This window comes from Lutjanus erythropterus, chromosome 20 (genome assembly GCF_056507025.1).
Source record: "Lutjanus erythropterus isolate fLutEry1 chromosome 20, fLutEry1.hap2, whole genome shotgun sequence".
Lineage (NCBI taxonomy): Eukaryota > Metazoa > Chordata > Actinopteri > Lutjaniformes > Lutjanidae > Lutjanus > Lutjanus erythropterus.
The window spans coordinates 28,711,041-28,737,394 of record NC_139336.1 but is presented as its reverse complement, the minus strand read 5'-3'; the positions used below and the strand labels follow the sequence as shown (position 1 = coordinate 28,737,394).

Genomic DNA, 26,354 nt, shown 5'->3' with positions numbered 1-26,354 from the left:
CTTTTTCCATGCATTTTTCTCTCTCGTCAAAAACCTGGCTTTTTACATCACTCACAATGCAGTTAGTCAGAGAGTCCAGTCTGTTATGCTAGTAGCAGCTAATGTAGCCTTGAGCTGCTAGCCTCAGGCTGGAATTAGTGGGCTGCAGAGGTCTGGTTGGCTCACTTCCTTCCACATCTCCAGATTTTTTTCTTTTTCAAACTTTCCTTCTTCAGCTCCAACCAGCATCCTTCTCTTTTATTCAAGAAAATAATCAAGCAATTAAGGGATGATGAAAGTAATTGTTGCTTGCTCCTCTGACTCGTTCTGTCTTTTTGTGTGAGTGTAGAGGGCAAAGGTGGAGAGCTTCAAATGCAAACCGTTTTTATGAATGCTTTCCCTCATCATTTGCATCAGTATCTTGTAATGTGAGAGCCTATATTGTTGCTTTGTCTTAAAGTGAGTATATAGGTAAGATAGTTGTGTTTGGTCGATGTGAGATGCCTTACGATGCTATTTGTGCTCCTGACCTTGCACAGTCAGTTTCTGTGTTTAGTCAGAGGGGCCCACAGCCTGCTGTCCTTATTTGTGTTTGCCTTTCTCATGTACGCTTAATACAGTGGCCTCTCTTTGTCTGGCTCAGATGAAGTCCTTGCTTTAGTCCTAACCCCAACCCCCCTTTTCTCTCCTAAAGGGATGATGGTAGTTTGGGTTGTTGACTCTCACATGAGCAAATCTGTCCCACCCTGGGATATCAAAGACCGGTATGTTAAGAAAGCCTTGTTTCTCCTCTACCAGAGGAGCACTGATGTTATTGTAGCTAAGCTGAAAGTAAAGAAAAAGTAACTAACTCACAACTTGTTTGAAAGAGCACTGCAGGTTTGGAGTGACGTGTTACGAAATGCTGCAGCAAGATAGAAAGGACTTTGAGTCAGGTCTAGGATGAAGAAACAGAGTCAGTGTTTACTTTGGATGGGTATTGATGATGATGTGATTTGGGTCACTGTAATGCGTGAACAGGCCCGATGATTTGTTGGCATCACACAGAGGCTAAAATCAAAAAACAAAAAAAAAAAATCAGAGCGTAAGACAAAAAGACAGAGATGAGAGTTGCATTAATGGACGGGTCAATAGCTGTTGGCAGCAGTTTCCCCTCAGGCAGTAATTCTATACTACATGTCAAGGACGAGAGAAGGACGTCTGACAGAGCTGCAACCACAACCAGTATGCATCAATGTGTTGCAAACATCCAGACTACTACAGTGTTATTGAATGCTTCTCCATTCATTTAAACTGTGTTGTAATTAATGGCCCTCTGCTGCATTCAAATCAGAATTGAGATGAACATTCAAGGCCAAACAATGCTTTTCAGTGCTCCGACAATCAACACCTCCCTGACAGTAAACAATTCAATACTATGAGCTTCGTTAAGAGAGATTTAGTGGTAGGGTATTGCATTTAAGTGCACTACAATGCACAGGAGTACTTCGTGAAGTGGTGACTCATATACTGTATGGTTAAATAAAGTGAGACACTGCACAATATTACAGTGCACACTCAACTGAAAATAGATGCTTGACTTTATAAGGCTCCCACATGTTAATGTTTGTGGATATTTGTTTGTCTGCCAAGTGTACACAGTTCTGTCAGCAGACTGTTAGTTCAGGTTGAAGCTGGGATGACTGAGGGACTGTAGTCTGGTTCTAGACGTCTAATCACTGCTCAGATATCTGATTTGTTCAGGGAGTCAAATAAGTGAGTGAAGTGAAATGAAATTAACTGGCAATTCAGTCCGATAACCAGGCTAGATAACTGAAAAGAGGCATGACTTCAGTGACTGTGTGAGATCTCTCTTCTGAGCCGAACCGGGGCACGCGTTGGTGTTGCGACATAAATGGTCTGATTTTGGGGGCAGCACATGATCTACGAGGAATAGGGCACAAAAACTAGGCCAGTACTAGTTCAGTGTAGTCTTGCGCTCTCAAGTATTCATGAACACTCAGATGCAATTTAAATGTGTGTGTAAGAGTCACTGAAACTTAAAGGGATAGTTTGGATTTTTTGAAGTGGGGTTGAATGAGGTATTTATCCATTGTAAGTGTATTACCTGGAGCAGATGATAGTCGGCACACACGCAGTTCAGAGAAGCAACAGGAGAACCAGTGCAAGAAGCTTCGCAATGTACCGGTGTGGACAGGGTCAGGGCAAACATATTCAAACATATTTAAACATATTTATTCACCTAAAAACGCAATACAAGTTGAAGTGTATGCTACATTAAACTTAAACTAATTGATACTGATTTTTTTTTAGCCAGCTAAAATATGCTTTGTTGCTGACCATGTCCAGAGCAATACATTGCTCAGCTTTGATACTTGTGCTGCTTCTCCAAGCTGTGGATGTGCTGCTTGCTATCTACTGTAGGTAATAGGGCTGCAAATTTGGTGCATTGTATTTCATGTTGAAAATGTTAATAATTATTAAGTCATGTGAAACATTAATTCATGAAGCACAAACAATTTAAATGGAATGGAAAATTAGATAAGTCTCTTGCTTGCTGCTCTTGTCCTTATTCAAAAAGGGCTCAAAATAATGTCAGTTGTGGTTCAGTTACTGCCAGCCTCTAACAAGGCAGACCAAACCAAATCATGAGAAAACCTGTGAGCACTGGAGAAATGAACACAAAACATACAGTTTACATTAATGATTTTTTAGTTAACTTCTCACAGGCGATTAATGAATTATAGGTTATAAACTGACTATGTATAATTACCTCATGCAACCCCACTTCAAAAAATATGAACTATCCCTTTAATAACAACACTAGGAATAAGTAATGAATCATTTGCAAATAGGAGACCTATCTTAACTTTTCATATGAAGAGTAGTGCAATTGTAATTGCATTTGTCTGTGTGTGTTTGCCTGCACATGAACTTTATGATTGTGCTTTTTCATGTGCAAATACATATTACAGAAGCACATAAGGGTTACGCATCACATTCTGTTTGTTCCTGCTAGCTGCAAATCACCAGGCTAATCAAAGCCTAGTGATTTATCTTGTCTAATCCATCCATACATCATTGTGTGTAGGTAGATTACACTATTGACACATATGGATTATACTACTGACACTACAGTAGGTCAGATTAGGACATGTTGACCCTGCTTCATAGTATGCAGAGATTAAAGCATTGGTTTTAATGTATACAAAGAAAAGGTGCAGGGTAGTTATAAGTAGAGAGACTCTGAAGTGTCCTTGAGAGTGAGACTGGTTCAGGTTCCAGTGTGTTGCTCAACAGGGGTGCTGTCCTGTAGTTGACCCTGAGGACTGATTTCCCTGTGGAGCATTTCCCTGTTGGGCTCAATAGTTGTAAACATGGCTTGTAGTGCTATTGGTAATCAAAAATCAAAACGTGGTTTAGAGATTAATTCATGTTTTTTCTGTTGAAATTGTTAATATGTAATGTGTGAAATCATGTGATCTCAATATTTTCTTGTTACTTGTGTTGTTGTTTTATGAGATACTAAATATTGCAGCAGTTGCTGAGATCAGACTTGAAGTAAAAAACTAAAAAGAGCCTTTAGGATATAGCGCTCCTCATTACCCTGGTATTAGGTAGCCCCGTGGCCCAAAACCAAAACAAAGGGTTCAAACTTTGTGCGGCTGACTTGTTGGCTGCAAATGCACCGGGCTCCCCAGCGAGTCCCCAGGGCTCAGCAGATACCATTCTGCGTGCTCCAGGGCCATAAATCCTCTTTGCATGGCTGGTGATCAAGCCGTGATGTAAAGGAGCTTAGTAGCAATAGACAGACAGGCAGGAAGCTGCTTCCCTGTTGGCCGGGGGTCAGGTGATCACACACACACACACACACACACACACACACACACACACACACACACACACTGACAGGAGAGAGAGACAGTGGGGGAAGAGGTGGAAAAACAAAGAGGGTAATGGACGTGGAGAGGTGTATGAATGGTGGCACCAGAGGGAGTTTGGACAGAGAAATTAGCAGAGATGAGTCAGAGGTTTTTTCTGAAGGTGGATTCAATGTAATCTGAGTGAAGACACAATCTGGGCCTGCTGCAGCTCCACAACAGGACAGTATCGCTGTTGGGCACTTTGGAAGCAAGCAGTGCATATATGGACGTTTGTTGACAGTGGTGACATGTGCCTTCCTTGAGTGTTTGGAAGTTGAGGGAGACCAAGGTGAGAAGAATGCCTGTTGTTATTGTAGGTACTTAGTTTAGATTCATCATTTTGTCTAGCAAACGTCCAGTGTATAAGATTTACATAGTTTATTGGCAGAATATGGCAGAAAATAGCATATAATATTCATTTATTCAAGTATGTTTTCATTAGTGTATAATCACTTGAATCGTGGTGTTTTTGTTTCCTTAGAATGAATTGATATATATTTACAGAGGCTACGAGTCCTCCTCCAGAGAGTCTGCCATGTTGTACCACCATGTTTCTAATGTAGCCCAGAATAGGGCTGCACAATATGGTTTAAAAAGTATTGCGATTATTATTGTGATTGCAGTATGATTGATGTTGCATATGATTTGTTTTTACATTGCAGTTTTCCCTGAAATAATTATTATTATGATGATTTCACCTTTGTTGGGGTCTGTACCAAATAAACTTGTTGTCTTACATTTGGAGAACAATATTAATAAAAAAAATCTGTAATTTGGATATTGCATTTGGCTGTGTTACAATTTATTTATTGCTAATTTATCCCAGGGTCAACTCTTTGATATGTAAGAATGTGCAGTGTGAATATTACCTTGCGAGGCAGCTGGATTCGCAAGATCACATGTGAATCCATCTTACCATGCTTCAAGTTATCTGTCTGCACCAAAAGTGGTGCAGCCAGTCAGTGTCCCAGGAGAGACCACTGTAAGCTACAGGCGTGGTTTTAGGTTTGACAACAGTGAGAAGCGTCCATACAAGTGACTCGTCTTGAACACACATTGGTGGCTCCTGTAGAGGTTAGCATAGATACTGTGAAAGCATCAGTTACATCAGAACTGGAGGGGTATTTCTTCAGAGCAAAGAACAGCACTGAAGGCTTTTATCGACGGAAAAAATGTTTTCACTCTTCTGCCAACCAGCTTTGGCAAATGTTTAATCTTGGGTGAAGTTAGCCCGTGTTAGATGTGATGGATAGATGGTTCATCCAGTCACCTGCCAAGTGTTTTTTGAAAGTGCATGCCCTTTTCCAAACAGTTTCTCAGGACAGCTTCCCAAATGGTTCTGTGTAACTGCCGTGTCAGAGAGGCTAGTGTGACTATCCCTTTAAATGAAAGCATAAAATGATCATATGTGAGAAGCTGGCTGGCATTTTTGTCTTGGAGATACACTTGAACATGGAAGTCCCTGGTCATGATGAATTTTTAGCTCACTCTATCTTTTTCTTCCTTCTTTCACAGGTCACTTTCCTCCCTCCCTTCCCCTCCTCCCCCTTCCATCCATCACAGCGCTGGTTGCCATGGAGAACTCTTCTGTGGCGTCCGCATCGTCCGAGGCCGGGAGCACGCGCTCACAGGAGATCGAAGAGCTCGAGCGCTTCATCGACAGCTATGTGCTGGAGTACCAGGTGCAGGGGCTTCTGGGAGACAAGGCAGATGGAGACGTGGACCTAGACAATGGTGGCAAGGTGCCACAGGTCAGAGCCTTGTTACTCACAGTAGATGGATGACATACTCTCATTAGTCACATATCTGTTAGCAGCGGTGGTTATGTTTAGTACAGACTCCGGTGGTGGTGTGTCTGGTTTGTATCTTCCAAAGCAGTTGCCCCTGTTATTGTGATGTATATGTTCATCTTGAGTTACATCCACCAACACTGCAGCTGGATAACCAGCTGTGCACAGTCTATTTAAAATCAGTTATAAAAGAAAAACGCTAGAGAAACTTACTGTGTGTTACTTTTTACTTTTGTGTTCATTTACAATTGAAATGAGAACACCCTCTCTCCCCATTTCTCTCCTCCAGTGGACAGATGACTGTAACAACAAGAAAGATGGCAGCTGGACGTCTTCACGGGGTAGAGGCTCATTCAAGCCAGTAAGTGTGTGTGTCAGCCTCCTGCTTAATTCACAGCTTTGGGGTTTACCTTAATTAATGAACTGAATGATCATCAGTCTAGATATGCATAACACAGGTATAATTCTACTCAAGGGCTGTAGCAGCAAAAACAAAAGGTTGGGTAAAGTGTACCCTGCCATTTATTACAAGGGCAGAATGTGAATTTAGAGATGAACCCATCAGTTTCTATGTCAGAAAATAATCTGGAATCAGATACAGTTGACGCAGCCGATTAGTGCGATTCGTTTGTGGCGTGAAAGCCAATGAACCAACCACAGGATAGCAGATATTTGACTGTAGCATGGTTTTAAAAGCTAAACCACAAACAAATATATCTACTGATTGTGAAATCTGTTCGGGAGAATTGATCTGTACAAGCCATGTTTATGTTTATGCAAATAATTATTAAAATGGATGCATGTCAAGGCAGGTGTTTTCCCTGACACAGGACTTTCATGGTTAGAGCAATAACAGCTATTGTATTTTAACAATATCATGTTGTAATGGTGTGGGAATGTAGATCATAAGCAACTTGTACAATCAAGCTGTTAACTACTTATTGCACTTTGCATATAATGTCATATGTCCATTCTCTGTCCGATTTATTCTCCTGACCCATGAAAGCTGCTCCAGTCTGCCTGCTAGCTTCAGCCTGGGTTGTTTGTTGGTTTTAACGCGCGTCTCACAAGTTGGTGGCGGTTGCTGGTCTGCAGAAATTATGAGACTTGGTCTAATTTTGCCCTATAAACAGGGGCTAAGTGTACATAATTACTATTTCAGAAGTTGTGTGTTTACGCGCCACTACAGCCACTTCCATGTTGCACTGCCTTCTTCTGTGCTCATCTAGACTCTCTGGTTGCATCTCACTGATTAAAACATACTGTAGACTTGCTCTGCTCTCAGCTCTGTATGTTCAAGTTAGCCTTTCCCTCTCTGTCAGCTGCTCAAGTGTATGATTAGAAGAGACTTTAACACCAGCCTAAAGCGATTCTCAGCTCGTCAGCTTGCTTGTGGTTGCTGCAGACAAAGTATGTTCTTAATGACTGACATGGGATACTGAGAATATGGCCAGTAATTGAATAATCCTAAATGAATTATCATGTTAGTTATTCTGCGAAATATCAGTGTGTGTGCTGCTCTGTTCTGACTACGCAGTCTGCAGTGATTAGAGTGTTATTGCCCCTCAGAGGTTCACTGGTATGATTCACCAGGAAGTGAGTGGTGAGGGAGAAACGGCTTGAGTGAGAGGTTCAGAGAGCAGAGTGATCCCAAATATGAGGGAGGCAAAGAAAGAGACTAGAATTGAAATATAATACAGAGAATTAATTTTCAAGGCATGCAAAAATTAGGGAGTTTGTTTAATATTCATGCTTCTGAAATTTATAATGAATTCATAATATTCATCAGTGTAATGAGATGATTCTTGTAGTTTGTCTTCCCTCCCACTATTTATTTATTTATTAACTTAGAAAGAACCACCAACAATAGGGTTCAACATTAAGTGTGTGCTGATGGCCTGTGGCCACAAGAACTTACTCTGTGGTCACATAATATTCCTTGTGGCCTCCATGTTTTATTTCCATACTGAGTCTTCGCCATCACAACAATACAGTTCCAGAAACATGATTTCTTTGCGCATTCTCTCGTCGCCAGCTAGCTACCAATATGTCAGAGCTGTTAAAATGGGTTTACTGAGCCTGCTGAAACTGCTAATGCGATCCTTACTGAAGAACCGGAAACACAAAAGGTGGACAATGAAAAAAGAAAAGGTAACAAAGATGTAGGAGTGAATGGAAACTAGGATTTAAATCTTAAGCCATGAAGTCTAGCCGGTTTTTCATGGGAAGAACCACATTATATTTCAGAGAAAGTGCCACAGTGAAGGGAGGCTGTGTTTAGATGTGTTAAATTGCCTTTTCTGTATTGCTTTTGCATAAGTTTACATGTAGGCCACCAAAACTGTACTTTGGACACCAAATTTATTGGCTTGGTGGCTTGGTGTTACGCTCCTAATATGCAAACAAAAGCGTAAAAGGAAGACCAACCAGTTCATTTTCAGTTCTTTTATTTATTTCTGAGGACAAATTAATCGGCATTTCCATGGCTAAATTTCAGCTGCAGCCCCTTGGCAAGATGTTCTGAATCCAGTGAAGTGATGGTTAAAAATTACACAAGGAAGACGACAAGATGCCAAACACTTCATCACAGAGGCAGGTGTTGTCTGTTAACTGTTAACTCAGTTAATGGCTGTAGATAAACATCATGGACACACACTTCTGTCCAGCTGCTGTGGTCTTTAACTTGGACCATCCATTCAAAGATAAATATTGTTTGAGACTTATTTTGTTGTGTTTTCTGTTCTGTTCTAAGAAGTAGGTGTTGTTTCCTGCTGTGATTAACTATGACTGATATAAAAACACAATGAATTTTGAATAAAACGAAATACTCAGTCTTTTTCTTCCACCCCCTCTCTGAAACTCTGCAGGACGAGTGGGAGCACAGCAGTAACGGCAGTACAGGTTCCAGGCCCAGCTCTGGGTCTAGACCAGGGTCTGGCTCACGCTCCGGCAGCAGAGGCAGAAACAACCAGTTTAAAGGCCACGCCAAGGTACAGATACATCTGTGTGTGTGTGTGTGTGTGTGTGTGTGTGTGTGTGTGTGTGTGTGTGTGTGTGTGTGTGTGTGTGTGTGTGTTTTTTTTTTTTTTTTGTCTCTTTTTAATACTTTATACATTTCAGTTTTACAATGACAAAATATCTTAAGGGAACATTAAAAACAGTCCAAAGCACAACCACCATGCCGAGGTGCAGAGCAATTTGCAGGTCATACAGCAGTTTTTAAGTCTCTGTAGAGCATCCAAAAATGGCAAGGTAATGGCTGGCCTGAATGTCTCTGAAATAGACTTTTGAGAGCCACTCAAAAATTGCAGTCCAAAAGTTATATAATGTTGGTCAAGTTTAGTTTTTTTTAGTCCACAAAACACTGGTGGAGTTTCAGAGGAAAATAGTGTTGTAGAATCTCCCAAACTACTATGAACAGTCACCTTTATAAAATGCCTCCATACTGCTCGACAGGTGTAATCCAAGTCTCCTAAAGCCTCAACATACCAAGGTGACTTGAAAGACATTCATTCACAGTCATTTACACCACATTTTAGCGTTCACATGCACATGCACATTGTCTGAACTGTGTGTATGCGGTGTAAAGGTGTGCCCACACAAGTGAACAGCATGTCAGGGCTCTCAGAGACAGGATTATGCCAGACAAGCAGTATGGAGGCATTTTTATGTTGTTTTTTTTTCCCATTTGAAAACTGGTCACCATTCACTTAAAATTGTTTGGGAGATTCTGCAACAGTTTTTTCCTGGGTGAGTAGATAATGACTGAATTTTCATTTTTGGGTGAACTATCCCTTTAACAGAACAACAGTGAACCCATGACTTTACTTCTTTTCAGAACTCTGGTGATCTCTGAGTTCATGTCACCGTGCCATGCCTGCCTAACACAACTTGAAGACACCGAAGCAGTTCACAAATTTTGATTCGGTGATTGTGTGTCTCTTACTATGACTACTTTCCCCCGGTGTTCCTTCAATGATCACCTCTGAAAGAAATGAAAGGAAAACATCTTGGTAGAATTAAGAGGCCGAAACTTTGCCTGAGTTTGTCACTCTTGCCCTGCTCCTTGTGTTGTTCCCTTGGGAGTTTTTAACCACAAGCACCCTAAACATGTCACCATCATTAAATGTTAAAAGGGGCACTCGACCGATTTTGTACGTGAAGATCAGTTTACTCGTCACAAGGGGCGCTGCTCGGCCTGTGAAAACAGTTCACAGTAAAATATCTTCCGTGGCTTTCAGGAAGCTTGAACATGTGGAAAAAAATAACCTTGATGATGTCACATTGATGTCAGGGCCTTCTCAGGATAGGGCCGACAAAACGGTGTTACCAACTGGGTGCATGACGTCTATAAGATGTGGATATTTACCAGGCAGGGAAGGTCTAATGACTGACACTGTTGAGATTGCCTTATGGGAAATGTAGGATCTAGTTGGCCAATGTCCACCGAATTGGACACAATTTGTCCAATGGATGATCATATCCTAGTTGTGTTTCTGTTACCTCCTTCAGCAATAAACCTAAAAAAATATAGTAGATTCAAAAAACAATTTAATTTTTGTGTTCTTTGTGCTGGTCGTACAGGGCTCAGTGGTCAGTGACTGTCGATGGAAGGATATCTATGCTGCTTCTATTTTGACTGTTCCTTGTAAAAATTTGTTCCTCACGAGTTTCTGAAAATGCAGTACTAAGTTGCTGGAATGCCTCTTAAATCTGCAAAATTATTAAACTGAAGAAAAACTGTAGTTCACAATTGCTCATTTATTTCTTTTTTTTTTATCACTACAGACTTATTTTAAAGTAAAAAAGAAAGAAAAGAACTTTAAACTTCTTTAGAATCTGCCTTTTAAGAGAAGTAGTTTCAAAGGTGTACCTTTTATAAATGTTAAAAACAATGTAAGTAAGTGTTATGTAGTCATACTGAATGTTACTGACATATTGTTTTTCTCTTTGTGTAGAACGGGAACAGAGATGGCTCCTTTGACATCCTGGGTACAGACATATGGGCAGCCAACACAATGGACTCACACGGGTAGGTTCCTCGCCGTTACATAAATCTAATATGTTGTACAGTCTGCTGGGTCTGAATTCCAACCATAGTTTCTGGAGGGTCATATGACTGATTTAGACGCACAGTGTGAGTCTTAGCGTTTGCCCCTTGCTCTCTCACTCTTTCTTTGCTCGCAGCTCTCCCTGTCTGTAACTTCATCTTTGAATTAAGTCAGCCTAAAACATTATTTCCCAGCTTTCATCTTCAGGACCTTGGCATCTGTTGTGGGTATCCAAAGGACAGATATTAACATGCAATACAATTAGGGAAATTAACCTTCAGCAAGTTGTCTCAGCCAGCTCTCTCTCTCTTCATCCCACACCGACTTTAAGTTAATCAGGAAGCTACACTGCGTGTGCTGGTGATGAAGTGTATTTTGCTGTCTGCCAATAGCCACATTTATATTACATCTAACCACTGGAGGCTCGACTGCATCCTCTGGAAACCTTAAGCCTCAATGCTTGAAATCTTGTTAATGTTATACAAGTGAGGCCTGTGTGTAAATCGTTTTCAGCTTGTGTGTGACAAAACGATTTTTCAAACAAGAGCTAAACCTGAAACTTCGCAGAGGAACAAAAAAAAAAGGGGAAAAAAAGGAAATGAGTGAGCCATAAATCAGTTACACTGGAGGGAGGACGGGTTGCCATGGTAACAGCTGCATGGCAGCTGCAGCTTCAGCTACCTAAGTTCCGGCCACGTTGGCACATCTGAGCACACAGTGAAGGAGCTGGCACAGTGGGATGATGTAAGCAGCTCACCCTGCACACTGGCAGAGGGGACAAGCGGTATGGATTGATTATTGAATAAAAATGGATATTGATGACTTTGATTAGGAGCCTTTTCTGCGCTTCAGGTTAAAGCTGTGGGTGAAATGAACAGCCCTTAAAACTGAAAGGCTTGCTCTGTCTTAAAGGCTCAAAAATAAGAATTTTATTTTAGGTTTGGTGGTTTGATGGCCAGCTCTGTCAGTCTGTGGCTAATCAATACATATGTGTGTGTCTAAATGGTGTATAATGCACATATTTTGACATACTATGGTTTATTTTTTTTCTCATAATTCTCCAGGCTTAAATATATTTCTATTCTTGAATGGGAGCAACTGTAATCTAACTCTATTTCCTCCCCAGAGATCAATAAAGTATTTATTATTCTGAATATTAAATGTAACACTTCATCACCTCAGTCTGTTGTATTATAACTTCTCTTCCTGCAAGTCTATTTCAGGCCGTATGAAACCAATATGTCAAGCTGTAGAAAGGCAGGTTTAAATAATCTAGTTATGACCCAACTTTAAACGAAAATATCAGACCAAAGACCAACAAGAACAAATTACATGACAGATAATTATCTTGTGTGGCTCAGACACTCCATGACCTGCACTCTGGTGTAACACAAAAAAGATGACTGAGGTGGTGTGCAACTAAAATAAATTTTCTATTTTAGACAAAACAAGGACTATTGTCAGAGTGTGCAGGGGGTTTTTTGGCCTAGTTTGCCTTCTCAGTGTTCTGCAATGACGTATTAGGGCCATTGTAGGTTAAAAATTACAGAGCTGAGAGAGGACGGTATTATTCTGAGAAATAGACTCTGATATTCTCTGGGATTAAAGTGGTAATTTTACGATTAAAAAACAATAAATTCATGAGCATCACCTAACCGATTTATGACTTATAGTTTCAGAGAATATTCAAGTTTTTTTTCTCATAAATCTGAGTTTTTTTCTTGTAAACATACCACTTCAGTCAAGCTTTCAGGGGCTTTAAGACGCTTCACCTTTTTTGTACTCTTATTTAACTTTCTGCTCTTGCCTTGTGCATACATGGATGCTGGCTGTCTCTAACCTCCAACCTTTTGTTTTGTCTCTTGGTTGCAGAGGTGCAGGTTGGGATGTGCAGCCAGAGAAGCTGGACTTTAGCCATTTCCACAGGAAACACTTAAGAGGAACGCCAAAGCATCTGCCACACATCGACAGAGAGGGGTAAGATCTTGTTGATATTGTGTCAGTTATGTCATTAATAATCATCCCCTGTCATTTATTGATCTATGATGGTTACAATTCATCAGCTCCCCTCTGTTTCCTCTTTTTAAGGATGAATAAGAACAAGTTTGAAGAAGATGACGGCATCGACATGAATGACATTGAGAGGTTCCTTCCCCATCTGCGCTCTGTAAGTCACTGATTTTTCTCTTTCTGTGAAACTGAACGCTTTGGTGCAGATGCCTATATGTATTTTTACTGCACTAGCACAGTTGAGTATTTTGGTAAATTAGTCATTATCACCAAAACACTGATTCGACCCAGTGGATTATGAATTGCAGCCTTCAGCCAAAATAGCAACCTAGTAATCTATTAATTGTTAGAGAGCGGCCTCTGTTGGCGCAACAGATGAATCACAGGTGCAGTGAACAGAGCATTGAGTCCTCTAGTTAGGTCCATGGAAAAATCACCAGAATATAAAACATCACAGCAAAAACATAGGGAGCAACTTTCCTGCAATAGAAGAAAAATCAGCCTTTTATTGTGTTAAAGAACATTATGCATGTAAGATCAGTCTGTGTAGTTATATTTATGTTATAGATGAGGCTGGCTGATCATAAATGAACGTTTGGTGACACCTGCTGGTCAGATGCTGAAGTTGTAGCTCAAACACTTAAAAGTGCATAAAAATGTTATGCTCCCCTCTGGTGGTTAAATGTATGTACAACATTACAGACTGAGCCACTGCAGGAAATAGCAAAGTGATTAAGTTTATTTCTGAGTCAGTGGCTGCTTTCAATCAGTTACATCAGCCTTTGAGCTCAAATTAAAGAATATTTACACATTTCTCAAATGTCATATGTACACTGAAAGAGTTATTAGTTGCTGTACTATTTTTTCCTCTCCATATTGGCTATGAACTGAGCCCTTTTTGGAACTTTTTTGGAACTTTCTTTTTATCGATGTTTTCAGGTAAATAGAAAGAAAGAAAAGAACAAGGGTTGCTGTGGGAAACACATTATTACACTAGGTTACATCCCATAGAGTATGTAGTTGATTTTTTCCAATATTTTATATATTGTTCATACAGCAGTCTTAGGGAAAAGGTCAATTTGCATTCCAGTGTTTGTATTTGATGGCAGGTTTGCCTGCAGCCACTTCTGTGTAACAGTTTTCTTGCTCGCACTCAAACGAATTTTATATTATATTTTATATTCATTCTGAGCCGTGACTCTCAGGTATAATACGACAAACGAGCAATCAACTTCTATTTTAAAAGTGTAACTGGCAGTCTTGCCAAAATGATTGCATTAGAGAGCAGCTCCAAAATATATGAAAATGGTCTGCCATTGTTTTACCACACTGCCTCCATCAGTCATTCAGTCCCTGAGAACCCTGCTGTCTAAATTTCAGTTTGGTGTCACAAAATGTTGTATTATGTTTGTTAGTCTTGAGCTGGTTGGTGGCTTGTGTCTGTTTTACCAAAGATCATTCTAATCACTCCCATTTCTGTTTGACTTGGACAGCAGAATCATTTTTTAATTTTTGTTATTTAGTATGTATTATGCGTCAATGAATATATTAATCAAGTTAGGTTCACTGTCCTCCGTCTTCATGTCTCCATGTATTTGAAAGGTTGTTACAAGCCATTATAAACTTTAGTTGAACTGAACTGCAGTTGTTTGCAATCGTGGCATGGACCACCTCCAGAACTTATTTTTTATGTCGTGTCAAAGGTTTCAAAACTAATCATTAATCAGTATCAAGTGGATAAAACGTTATTGCATTTTGAATCATTAACTAATTTCTACAGTTTTTGTGTAGTATGTGAACTGTTCACCCATGTTATGGGAAAATATTAGTGTTTGATCTGGGAGATGTTTTGTGGTAAATGACTCAGATCAGGGCAAAGATTCACATGCAAATCACACTTCACACTAATACACAATATGTCATGGAATTTGTGGTGTGTGTGTGTGTGTGTGTGTGTGTGTGTGTGTGTGTGTGTGTGTGTGTGTGTGTGTGTGTGTGTTTAGAAAATGTTTGTACGGTGGATTTTTGCTGTGAATGGATGCTGAGTGCTCTGGCTTTGTATGCATGGCTGTGAGGATCTCTCCTTTCTGCCAGCACCCTAAATTTTGTCTTTGGAGTTCTGTAATATATTATATATTTGTGATGCACAGTGTTTGATATCTTTAGTCTTTTATGCATCAGTGAATAGATTATTCAAGTTAGGTTTGCTATTCTCCATTTATCTGATTCTGAGGATATCTAAAGATCTAAAAATCTTTTTTTCTTTTTTCGTTCAAGGTTATAAGGATTTGAAAGGTTGTTACAAGCCATTATCCCTAGCTATAGTGCAGTAAGCTATTAGATGATTAAGTGCCCACTGCCTAAATCAACAGAACCCTTCCACATAAATGTAAATTACGGAGGAACAAAACCCACAGTTGTCTTTTTGTGCGAACAATGTATTCTTTAGTTCACTAGTGTATTTCCCAAAGTTAGTCTTTTATGTACAAGCAGTAAAATAAAGGGCAATTATGTACTAAAAAGACTAACTTCGGAAAATATCCACTTGAAATGGCTACCTCAGACTTTAAGAGATTGGCTGAAAACTAATAACCTTTATTGTCCACAAATGTGGAAAGTTTTTCCTTTGGCTTCACAGGTTGGTTAAAACACATTTTAATCATACATGTGCACATCAACATTCAAATATACATGTGCAGCACAGACAGCTTTAACTGACATGGTTCCAGTGTGAATGTTGTTATGAGTTTAGCACAGTTACTGCATTTGATATGAAAGACTTTTTTTTGTAAATGTTAGTTGGTTGTTGGTTGCTGCAGGGGCTCTGTAGGGTGCAATTTTAGGAATTCTTTTACAAAGGGATGAACAAGATCAAAAATCATGTTGTCTGGCTTTTGTTTCGCCCGTGTGTATTCAGTATACATCCCAGTTGTTTCTGCTCTTTCCCAATAACTGAAGTATTGATGTTGCAGAGTGCTTCTCTATTGAGGGTGTATGCCCTCTCTGTACATTTATTTTACAGGGAGGTATGGCTAAATATGATGTATCTGAGGTCAACTAGGGGAAAAAATATGTAGAATTAATTTTGCAGCTGTGTATACCATTGCAGGCCACAAGGTATTAAGCATTGTGTTTTCCAAGGTGATTTGTGATTCATTGGGGTGGCAGAGTTCACTCCAGGTCACCGATGTCACCCTCCTCTCTTCCTTCCCTGCTTTCTGAGCCAAAATGTCTTCCATCTTTCATAGCGTTTGAGCCTCAGTGTCTTCCTCTTTCCTTCCCCTCTTGGCTTCTGAGCCGAGCTGCGTTTCGCCTCTCATCGTGTTTCAGCCAAGATAGGCCCAGTTGTGCAACCAAGATGGCCTCCTCATTGTATAGTTCCTGAGCCAAGATTTGCCGTTTCCGTTCATTCAGTCAGGGCCAGCAGAAAGATGGGGTCAACTGCGTTCGTCTGGTGCGCTTGGGATCGGATATGTGCTGGCACTGGGACACAGTAAGGTCAGAGACACAGAGCTGGGGAGAGATTGCCACATTTTCTGTCTTTGCCTCCCTCACATTCCTGAGCAGTTTCTGACTTCAGTTGTCCACACACAGTCTTTCTGTCTAGAGTATCGAGCCCTGGAATCTTTAAGTTTGCAGTCGTGATGCCAGGCCACTGATGCCAGTTGTTTCTCCCTCTAATGAGGCCCCCCACTGACAATACCCTCCAAGACGACTGGGAGGGCACTTAAGTTTCTACTTTCCACTCCCAGGGCCAGTAGAGAGACCACACTGTAACATAAAACACCCAAACCACAATTATTGTAAACTTGAGTTGAACTACAGTAGAGTGGTTTGCAATCAAGAATATGGACCATCTCCAGATCTTATTTTTTGTTTTCAAGTTTCAAAGCTAATCATTATCAATATCAAATGGATAGAAAACATTAATGATGTAACTAATCTTTGAGTCTACGTTCATTTCTACACTGTTATTGCTTATTTGTTATAAGTGCACTGTGCAGCTGTGTTCTATAGGAAAATGTTAGTATTGGACTCGGGGGATGTTCTGTGGTAAATGACTCAGATCAGGGCAAAGAATCACATGCAAATCACACTTCACACCAATACAGAATATGTCATGGAATCTGTGATGTGTGCGTGTTTAGACAATTTCTGTACTATGGCTTTCTGCTTTGAACTGATGCTCAGCGTTCTGGCTGCGTGTGCACGGCTGTGAGGATCTCTGCTTTCTGCCAGCATTTTCAGTTTTGTTACATGGCCATGTTGATTCTCTTGCTGTAAGTAACCAGAAGATTATTAAGTGGCAGGGGATTTTTATTTTTTCTTATTTAAACACGTGACTGGCTGTCATGTCTCACTTAAAAGTGCTGCACTTCTGCATAAAATTGAGTTACTGCTTCATACTTGTTACCCCTTGCAAAAAAGCCATGTCGATGTCTTTGAGTTGTTAGCAGTTCCACCAAATTAAATTTAATCTCTCAACTTCCCAAATGGTTTCATCTAACTTTAAACTGTCAAACTAAAATGAACTTGAGTAAGATTTTTGAGATCTACAGAGGTCAAATTATTCAATATATATAAAAAAAAAAGTCAGAAGTTAAAAAGATTACAGAAAAGGTTATTAGTTTGCGTATTAGAATTTTGTTTTTATTCTTTTCTACAACATCAATCATCTGAAAGAGACCCACCACTAGGATGGGAACTACTACCTAACTGTATAAAGCTATTAAAACTACCTTGACTATTGACAACAAAAAAATTCACACATCCATGCCACATCAACATGTACAATCTAATAATTTCATGAGAATTTATCAGTCACAGGTGACATTTTAGTGCAGTCACAACTTTTATTTTACAATCTTAACTGTACTTTGTAGTTAATACTTATGTAATTTTACTAAAGTAAAAGACCCTTTACTTGTACATGTGTATCGCATCATTGTTGTTTTGGTATTTTTACTTAAGCAAAGGATCTGAGGACTTCCACCGCTGGCTCGAGATCAAAGCTTTACTTGCTTATTATTATCTCACATTTATACATTCATAAGCCGTGTAACCAAGCAAAAACAATAACACGTCTCTATTTCCCAGTCATCACCTCCGGCTACTGTACGGCAGGGCTACATCATCCAAAGTCCCCGTCTACGTTCCACACGTCCAGCCAACATTCACTTCCCTTTTCCAGGAGCCAGAATAGACTTACAAACAGCCCTGGGATGTGGAAAACATCTCGTTTGTGTATGTGCATGTGTGGGTGTGTGAGCGGCTCGGTGAGAAAGGGCTTCCTCCTCTTGCCCTGAGATTCAGTTGCACCTTCTAACGGCCTCTCTGGAATGTCAACGTGCACATTACACTAACCCTGCCTGATTCACGTCCAATGTCAGGTCGTAATGACAGAAGCATTCAGAGGTCAGGAGGGGCAAGTATCTGATCTGTGGACATAAACGGCACAATCTATTGTTTTACTGAATATTAATGATAATTGGGTTTATTTGCACAACAGTTTATAAAGGGGATGTTAGAAAGCACAAATAAAATAAAATAAACAAGGGAAAAAAAGCCATAAAGAAGCCATATTGTAAAATCATATGAAATATTATGGGATGAAAGGATAAAAAACTGATAATGAACCAATGTTGATAGGCCAATCAACAAAAATCAGTTTTAAGAAGCAATTTAGAGAGATCCAGAGTTTCCAGAGCATGAATAATTTAAATATAAACACTGAGACTGTAGTAAACAGTATTTCAACTCAAGTCTATTAAAAACAAATAATAATAGAGTTAAAAGATTATGTTACTTTGCTGACTTCATGTTGACCCCGCTGAATGTGAACTTAAAGGACCAGTCTGTAGGATTTAGTCACTAGTGGTGAGATAATAAATTGCAAAAAAAGTGAATACTGCTCGTCTCACCCTATCTAGAGCTATCTAGAGGCTTGTATGCACTAATAAAAACAAAATTATGAGTATTATATTCCACTTCTGCCATATTCTGCTAAACATCCTTTTTCTTATACACTGGTCCTTTAATTGTGTCTGACTTTAGTAATGGTCAGTTGAAGTCTGACAAACTTACAGGCCATTAACAACTGGACAGTTATTTTAATTTTTAGTACGTGAAAGAACACAAAGTATAGTGTTACAGAAATTGAATGTTGACAAAAAAGTGTATTTAACCCAATAATACAGAGATTTCTAATTATCTGCTGTCCTGCGTTTTAAAGTAGACAATATAAACTATAGTTGCAACTAATTATTTACATTATTGTTTAATGATCTCAACCACTTAAAGGGCAACTCCATCTTCATTCTTTTCAGGGTTTTTCAAATGGAATCTCCCACTCAGCTGTTCACAAAACACGGTAACGTAGGTCAGGGCGCCGATGCCCTCCCCTCCCTCAGTCTGAGGGGTTTATATGCAGAAATGTCATCATGCAGAAACCTGCCTCAGGCCACAGGGGAAAACGTTTGTAGAAAGGCTTGGGAAAATAGCGTTATGATGATAAAACATATGCAGTTCGACCAAAACTTGATTTTTAGGATTTGAATACATAAGGAACACTACCAGGAAGCCACAGAATAATATAAAAACCCCAGCAATAACAATAATACTGTGCTTCAATCCCTAAACCCAAAAACTGTTAGTGATACAGAGAAAATCCTGACCTTGGAGACAGTCGACCCAGAGCTTGCTTTGTGTTTTAGCTTGAAAAATTACTTATTTATTTCTGTTAATCAGCTAATCTGTTATCCACAGTTGATTCATTGTTCTGCTGGCAGCCACATTGAAAGACCACAGATCTCGAGCAGGGACTTTAAAAAGAAAGTTCTCTGAGATTTTGCCACCTTCTCAAAAGTACAGATTTAACCTGGCAGATTTTAGTGATATTTTCCTCTGGTGACAGGAGATTTTTATATCCCCCTCACTCTTCCCCCCTCTCATGACACATACTGTACTGCAGAGTGGACACTCGATCTCACTCACATGCTGTTTGGCTCATCATCATGGTCGTGTCAGCATGATCCTCGGTGTTGTGACAGCCACAACTCATGTGCATGTGTGTGGGTGTTTGTGGGCATTCTCAGCACTTACTGTATCTGAAATAATGCCAGTAAACATTTGCTTATCCACACATCAGCAGCTTTCTGTGAGTGTGTGTATAAAAGGCATGACTTTCAGTTTGATGAAGATACGTTGTGCTTGTGATGAGTATGTTGATTTGCACGCACGTCTTTCTAGACCCATTTTAATAACATTTTATATGTGATCGTAATCCTCTCACCTGTGGGAGTTTACTCTTCTGAAATATTCTGGGTGCCTCTGTTTCTGTACAGCTGGTATGACTGTTATGACTTGATGTGTATATACTATACTTTATATACATATATGTGTGCTATTGTCTATATACTGTACATCGAGAGGTTATTATTACTGACTACATTAATATTTAAGCAGCATTTTACTGTTGTAGTTGGATGAAGTGCAGCAAATTCTTAGCTAATATTTCTTTATGCTAAGACATGAGATAGGTATCCATCTTCTCTTTGTAATTCTCACCAAGAAAGCAAAGAAATTGATTTTCAAAATGTCAGACTGTCCCTTTATAGCACGGCGACAGTAAACCTGTTTCCTCTGTGATGTAAGTTGGTAGCAGGATATACAGTGAGTACATACTGACTAAAATTTAAAAGAATTTTGTTTCAAAATGATTCACGGACAAGACGTGTTTTTTTTGCTTTCATGCTGTCGGTGACAAAATTTCTCCAAGACCTCAGGGCACCAGAGGAGGAACAGAAGGGGGTTGCATTAGACTGAGCAGAGAGGGAGAAAGCGTCCAGTCATTTAGGAGACATCCGGTCTCTGGTCTGTGAACAAAGCCGTCCAGCAGGGGAACAAAGCAGGAGTCTGGAGCTGAGATATTACAGACTGGTTGGCCCCTCTTGTCTGGAAGCGTACGTGCCGCAGAGCAGGACTCCGGTTGTGAAGGGACACTGGGGGCGGGGGGGGGGGATTTTGTGGCGGCCTGTCTGTCAGCTGTCAGTATGTCTGCATTCCACTCATAGTGTTTTAGTCACTTTTACTGTTTCTGTATTTTTCTTCCAACTTCAAACACGCTTTGTCTCTTGCATGTCTTTTCTATCATCTTTTACCTTGTCTCCCTTCAGTTCTTCCTATTTGCTGTTTCCTTTTTCCTATTCTCCTCTGACCACCATCATTACGCTCCGTCCTCCTCCCCTCCTCTCCTTCTCCTCTCCTCATGTCGTCCTTCACGCCTCCCTTCCATCCTTCAAATGTTGGTGGGCAGCAGAACAATATCCAGGGGGTCATGGTGACCGGCAGCCCCCTCCCTGTGGTCTCTTCCTGCTATTGTCCGCGGCCCTACTGCTGCTTGGCTCCTGCACTCCATTAACCGCACACATACTGGCTTAATCACCACTGTACACTGTTGTGCTCTGGCTTCAATCATGGGAGAAACTGGAGACCTGAGCTCACGCATGAAAGCAGGATACCTAGGGAAATTTGTGATTAATTCCACATAGGTATTTAATAATAGCTCATGAGTAACTTATCACGTTTGAATGACAGCCAGAGAATGAAAATATGTACAGACAAACAATATTAACTATATTTATTCTTTTACAAATGCATATAACAATCAAATGAGCACTGTAAAACAGTTGATGATGGGATAATACAAGGCCAAAAGAGAGAATAACTTGATTTTATGCCCCTTTTTCCATTTCCTCCTCCTTAATTATTGAACTGATTAATTTAAGTACAAGGTGTGTTAAACCCACAGAAACAGGGTAACCTCTATAATTGTGCCATAATTAAATTCATTTTCCTAGTTTCTCCTGATAGGTTGACTGCTGCCCAGTCAAATTTTATGTAACCGACCAATCAGATTGGAGTATTTAACAAATGTAGCTGATGTCCACAGGCAACAACATTGTAAAGTAATGCTAATGTTAAGTACACACCAGTTGTAATTTTAGCTGCTTGTCCATACTAGCTTGGTTTGTCCAGGTGAGACGTAGTTTAGACCACAGGTCTTGTACACAGCCCCTTGGAGGTCCTCAGAGTTTCTGCAGGTGGGTCTCCAAATTATTGTGTGATAATACGTTGTTTTTTAAATTAAAATATTTCTTGAAATACATATTAACATGAATACAGCATTTTAGTCGCAGAGACTTTGTAAAGAAATATGCAGAGCGTGAGGCTAACGTGCATGACATTAGCAATGCTACTGATTTAGCAGCTATGGGTACGCGCAAACAAGAAAAGACCTGAAAATATTCACTGCAGAATATGTAGTAGGGGAGCCCTGCTCTGTCTCTCTAACAGCCAAGGACCCCATGGTGTGAAGAACATTGAAAACTCTTGTTTTTGACAAATTAACACCAGGTAATGCCTCCATGGTAATGTATTGAACAACAGAATATTCACTTTTGTATCTGCCTGAATCCCATGACTGAAACTAAATGGTTTTTAGTTCTATTAAAAACAAAGCAAAAATGATTTTGGGGCAAGTAATGTAATTGGTGTATGCCCAAACATCAAATGCAGCCATAACACAGTGTGGCAAGTCTACTCACAAGAATAGGGATCATTAACTAGTCTGCCATCGCAAATATAATGCAAACCAGACCACACACAGACAGCATCAGGCTCGGTCCTACAGAGAAGATAAGGTGACTGTCAGTGTAATGTAACACACAGAGCACATGTGATTGAAGTCTTTTTCATCATTCAGAGAGATAGCTGGAACAGGGCTGTAAGCATGTGAAACCCGCTGCTCTAGCCGTGGTTGTCGCATGATTACATTTCTATAGGGTACTACAGGTTTTTTCCTCTTTTTCCTCTGACACTTTGATCCCACAATGGCTCCATCTCCTCCTGTAGCTAGACCCCGTGAGCTCTTTGATGTACCTGTCTATCTGTCGGTGCTCTGCTGTGGCCCCGGCCTTAGATCACTTATTAAATGAGACATGGATGTCAGGACCTCACATCTTTGCCTCTTATCACCGATCACCCACCATACCTGACCGTGGTAGCTTTAAATCTCTTCTTTTGGTGTTCGCTGCGGAGTTATTTACATGAAAGGACTGAAGTAGGGATCATGAAACATTGTGCAAATCCTTTACTACAGGGATTTCACTGAGAAACAATTTGAGAAGTCCTAAATGTTAACTTTCAATTCTGACACGAGAGAGCTAGACACATTCAGGATCACGACAGCAGCGTGTCAGAGCCGATATCAAATGATATAGCACTTCCTGTCATTTAATCCTCAGGAGAAAACAGATATTATTACTACAACTCCCCATAGTGCTTATGAATCCTGAAATGCCACTTTTGATCATTCAAGACAGTTATGGTGCCACAATATCCGAATTTTAAACGTCAAAACAACACTAGTACAAAAAAGAATGATACTCGGTACCACAGCCTAAAGGAAAACAAATCCTAGGCACACAAAATAGAACATGTTTTTCATTTTTATTAGTGATTTTTTTGCATATCATGAATGATTACATTTTTTCAAAATAGATTCAATACTTTCAATACTATCAAATGCATAATTAATAGAGATTGTATCATTTTAAACATATTGTATTGAAAAAGTATGGAAATATCAATACTTTTGACAATCTAATTACATAGCTTATATGAAATTTCAAAATTTGGAGACAGATTGCGTAACTTTCACGTAAATTCCACTTAGCACCCTAAAATGATGATAATGATTGATAACAATTCATGCTGGCCATATTTGCTGAAGAATCCATTTTGGCCTGAATGCAAAAGTGTAGCAAAAAAATAGTTTTTGTTGCCAATTTTTTGATGTCATTATCTAAAATTTTGTATTCTTTGCTATTTAGCGCCCCCAGTTTCAGAGCGCAGTGCATCTTTACACTTTAGCAAGACAGGCACTTTGCTAACAGCCAAACATCAAACAAATGAAACAAAACAAGACACAAGTTAGCAAGCCAGCTAATACTACTTAGTCCAACAGGAAGAAGGCCAGCTCAGTGTCTGTCCTGCAGCCCTTTATTGCACAAATCTTTCGCCAACAACTAAAAGCCAGAAGATTTTCCCCTGGCAGTTCAAAGCTCCTGTGCAACCAACTGCTAACTAACTAAAAAACAGCTACAATTAGCAGCCACTTACTTTCCATCAGAAAACTCCTTAAATCACAGAGAGTTGAGGCAGCGTGGCTGGAGGACATCAGAGTAAAAACCAGAAAACATTTTCTCCATAAAATCCAATTTCACTAAGATAAGTGACATATTTGTTGGTGTGTGACATATTGTTGTAAAGTTTTATGCACTTGTTGCGACCTGCCCACGAAAGTCAGTGCGAAAACAGATGTATGGAGCGAACGACAGAGGCACCATTTACCCTATTGTAAGTCAGTGAAGCATCAAAGTGATTTTAAAGCTGTTATTTAAATGTATAATAGGGACTTTTAAAACACATATACTATTAATGTTACAGTTATATGAAGCTGAGTTTCATAATAAATGAAAGCTGTTTTATCACAGTTGAAAAACTGTAACAAAACACACAAAGAAAGGCTAAAGTTAACTTTCATATGGACGCAGAAAGCAGGAATACAAATCTGAGGCTGCAGAAATGCCACATTATTCATTTTGGCTTGGTAAATTGGCAAAACATCCAAAATATTTCAGCCTGTGCATTCCTGCTTCCCTCTCTATATTTTACGTGCTTGCTATCTTGTATTTACAGTCTCTCCTGTTGTCATACTTGCTCTCTCTCTCCTCTGCTCTCAACAACCTGTCCAGTAATGCCACCCCTGGGGCAGTTTTAAATTTATTGCTCTTGGCTGAGGGCCCTCGCAACATAAATAAGCTGAGAGAAACAATGGAGCGGCTGAATGAGCATCATACCAGAATTGTTATATACTAGAAGGGACAGGAAGACATGCACTTCACTTTCTATGCTATTGCAGAGAAAGTTCTGTAATCGTTATTCTCCATTTCTATTCTTCACATTTCCATCCCTGTTCATTTTTCTCATTTCCTTACTTTCCTTCCTTGTTACTTATACCCCCTTTCACACTAAAGCAGCGTCATTGTTATGAATGGATTAACAATGGTATCTGACCCAGGTCAATGACCCTTTTGGCAAAACCCTCGGAAAAATAAAAACTTTTTTAGACACAACCCGGGGTAAGTCGTAAAATTTTGCAGTTTGGGAGTTGGGTCCAACCTTCAAAAGCTAAATTATGTGTTTCATTCAAAGAAAATATGTTGTTACTGCGGTCTGGGAGCTACGTGGCTACGTGGAGTGGTTGTAAAACGGACACATCCTCTCTGTTAGCATCCCAGGTAGCCTCTCCCAGTGACCTGTGATTTTCCCAGGAATGCTTCAGGGTATGTCAGCTTCCTCTCAAGGCCGACGTACACACCCAAGCACATAATACAATACACACACAAACACACACACACCTCAATCAGGGCTATAAAATGTGAACCTGACAGAAAATCAATTGGCTTTTCTGGTTGTTGGGTGAGCTGTGGGCTGCAACTGAGACTTGGTTGATGAGTCATTTAAACACATTTGTTGTTGTCCATGTCAAAATTACATCTATGAAAAAAACTGGACACCTTTTAGGATGGGCTTTGGTTAAAGGGATAGTTTGGCTTTAGAATATTTTCACTGCTTTACCTTTCCGTCAGACAGCCTTTTCCAACGAGAAACTGGAGTTATGTAAGCCAAATATTGTTTTCTTCAAACCAACCAAACTCCTTAAGGAAAAAGACTGATTTTACCTCACAAAACATGGGAGTTGTGGGTCTACTGCTGCCTCTATCAGTTAGTTCAGTGAATCTGAACTAATCTTATAAAGCACCAAAGTCACACAATAACACTGTTCCACTTCATATAATCCAAACTATCCCTTAAAAGGAAAAACTATTTTTTTTTTTTTTTGGCTCTGCCTCCATAATTAACAAGAGTCTACTAACTAACTAAGCTAATACCACCCACTCCATCATCTCTAACTGTCTCAGGATATAAAAACCTGGATGAAACATTTTCTGACATTCAACTGTCATGAGTCTGAAACCATCATTGGTCCTAAATTCCTCAACAATCACATGCAAAGCTTCTCCCTCTGTCGTGACAGTTTCAGTCTTTTTTTTTTTCCTCTTTCATTTTGATTCTGTTCTTTCCTTCAAACCTGACATCATGAGTGCCTGACATGTCTGTCTTTTTTCATCGGAAAAATCCCCATCTACATCCATCCATTTTCCACAACTTTCATCTTCTCATTAATCTCCTCTGTGGTCTTTGTTTCCGGATCTCGTCCAGATTCCTGCCTGGCAATGGCCAATCGAATACGTGCAAACACACGCTGATGGTAGATTACTTTGTAGCGTTAATGGGGTAATTCTGTTTGGATTGTGATTGTGGACCAGGAGGATAAATGATGGCGGCTGTGATAATTTTCTAGCTTTCTTTTCTATCGAATCCTGTCGGTGTTATTAACTGCTGTGCAGTGTGTTTTGATGGATGCTTGTGGATCTATGACTTCAACTGGACACCCTGGATGACAATTTATATTC

General features: G+C 39.8%; 1 protein-coding gene across 2 annotated transcripts in view; it reads left to right on the top strand.

Annotated features, from left to right (window-relative positions):
* Window positions 1-26,354, top strand: part of ctif (CBP80/20-dependent translation initiation factor) — a 69,777-nt gene that overhangs the window by 9,155 nt on the left and 34,268 nt on the right. For both annotated transcript variants that reach the window (XM_084745643.1, XM_084745642.1), the window contains exons 2-7: window positions 5,418-5,653; window positions 5,982-6,053; window positions 8,560-8,682; window positions 10,651-10,724; window positions 12,616-12,720; window positions 12,832-12,910. In XM_084745643.1, coding sequence (XP_084601769.1) covers window positions 5,477-5,653; window positions 5,982-6,053; window positions 8,560-8,682; window positions 10,651-10,724; window positions 12,616-12,720; window positions 12,832-12,910 — 630 coding nt within the window. In that variant the 5' untranslated portion in view covers window positions 5,418-5,476. The remainder of the gene's footprint in view (window positions 1-5,417; window positions 5,654-5,981; window positions 6,054-8,559; window positions 8,683-10,650; window positions 10,725-12,615; window positions 12,721-12,831; window positions 12,911-26,354) is intronic.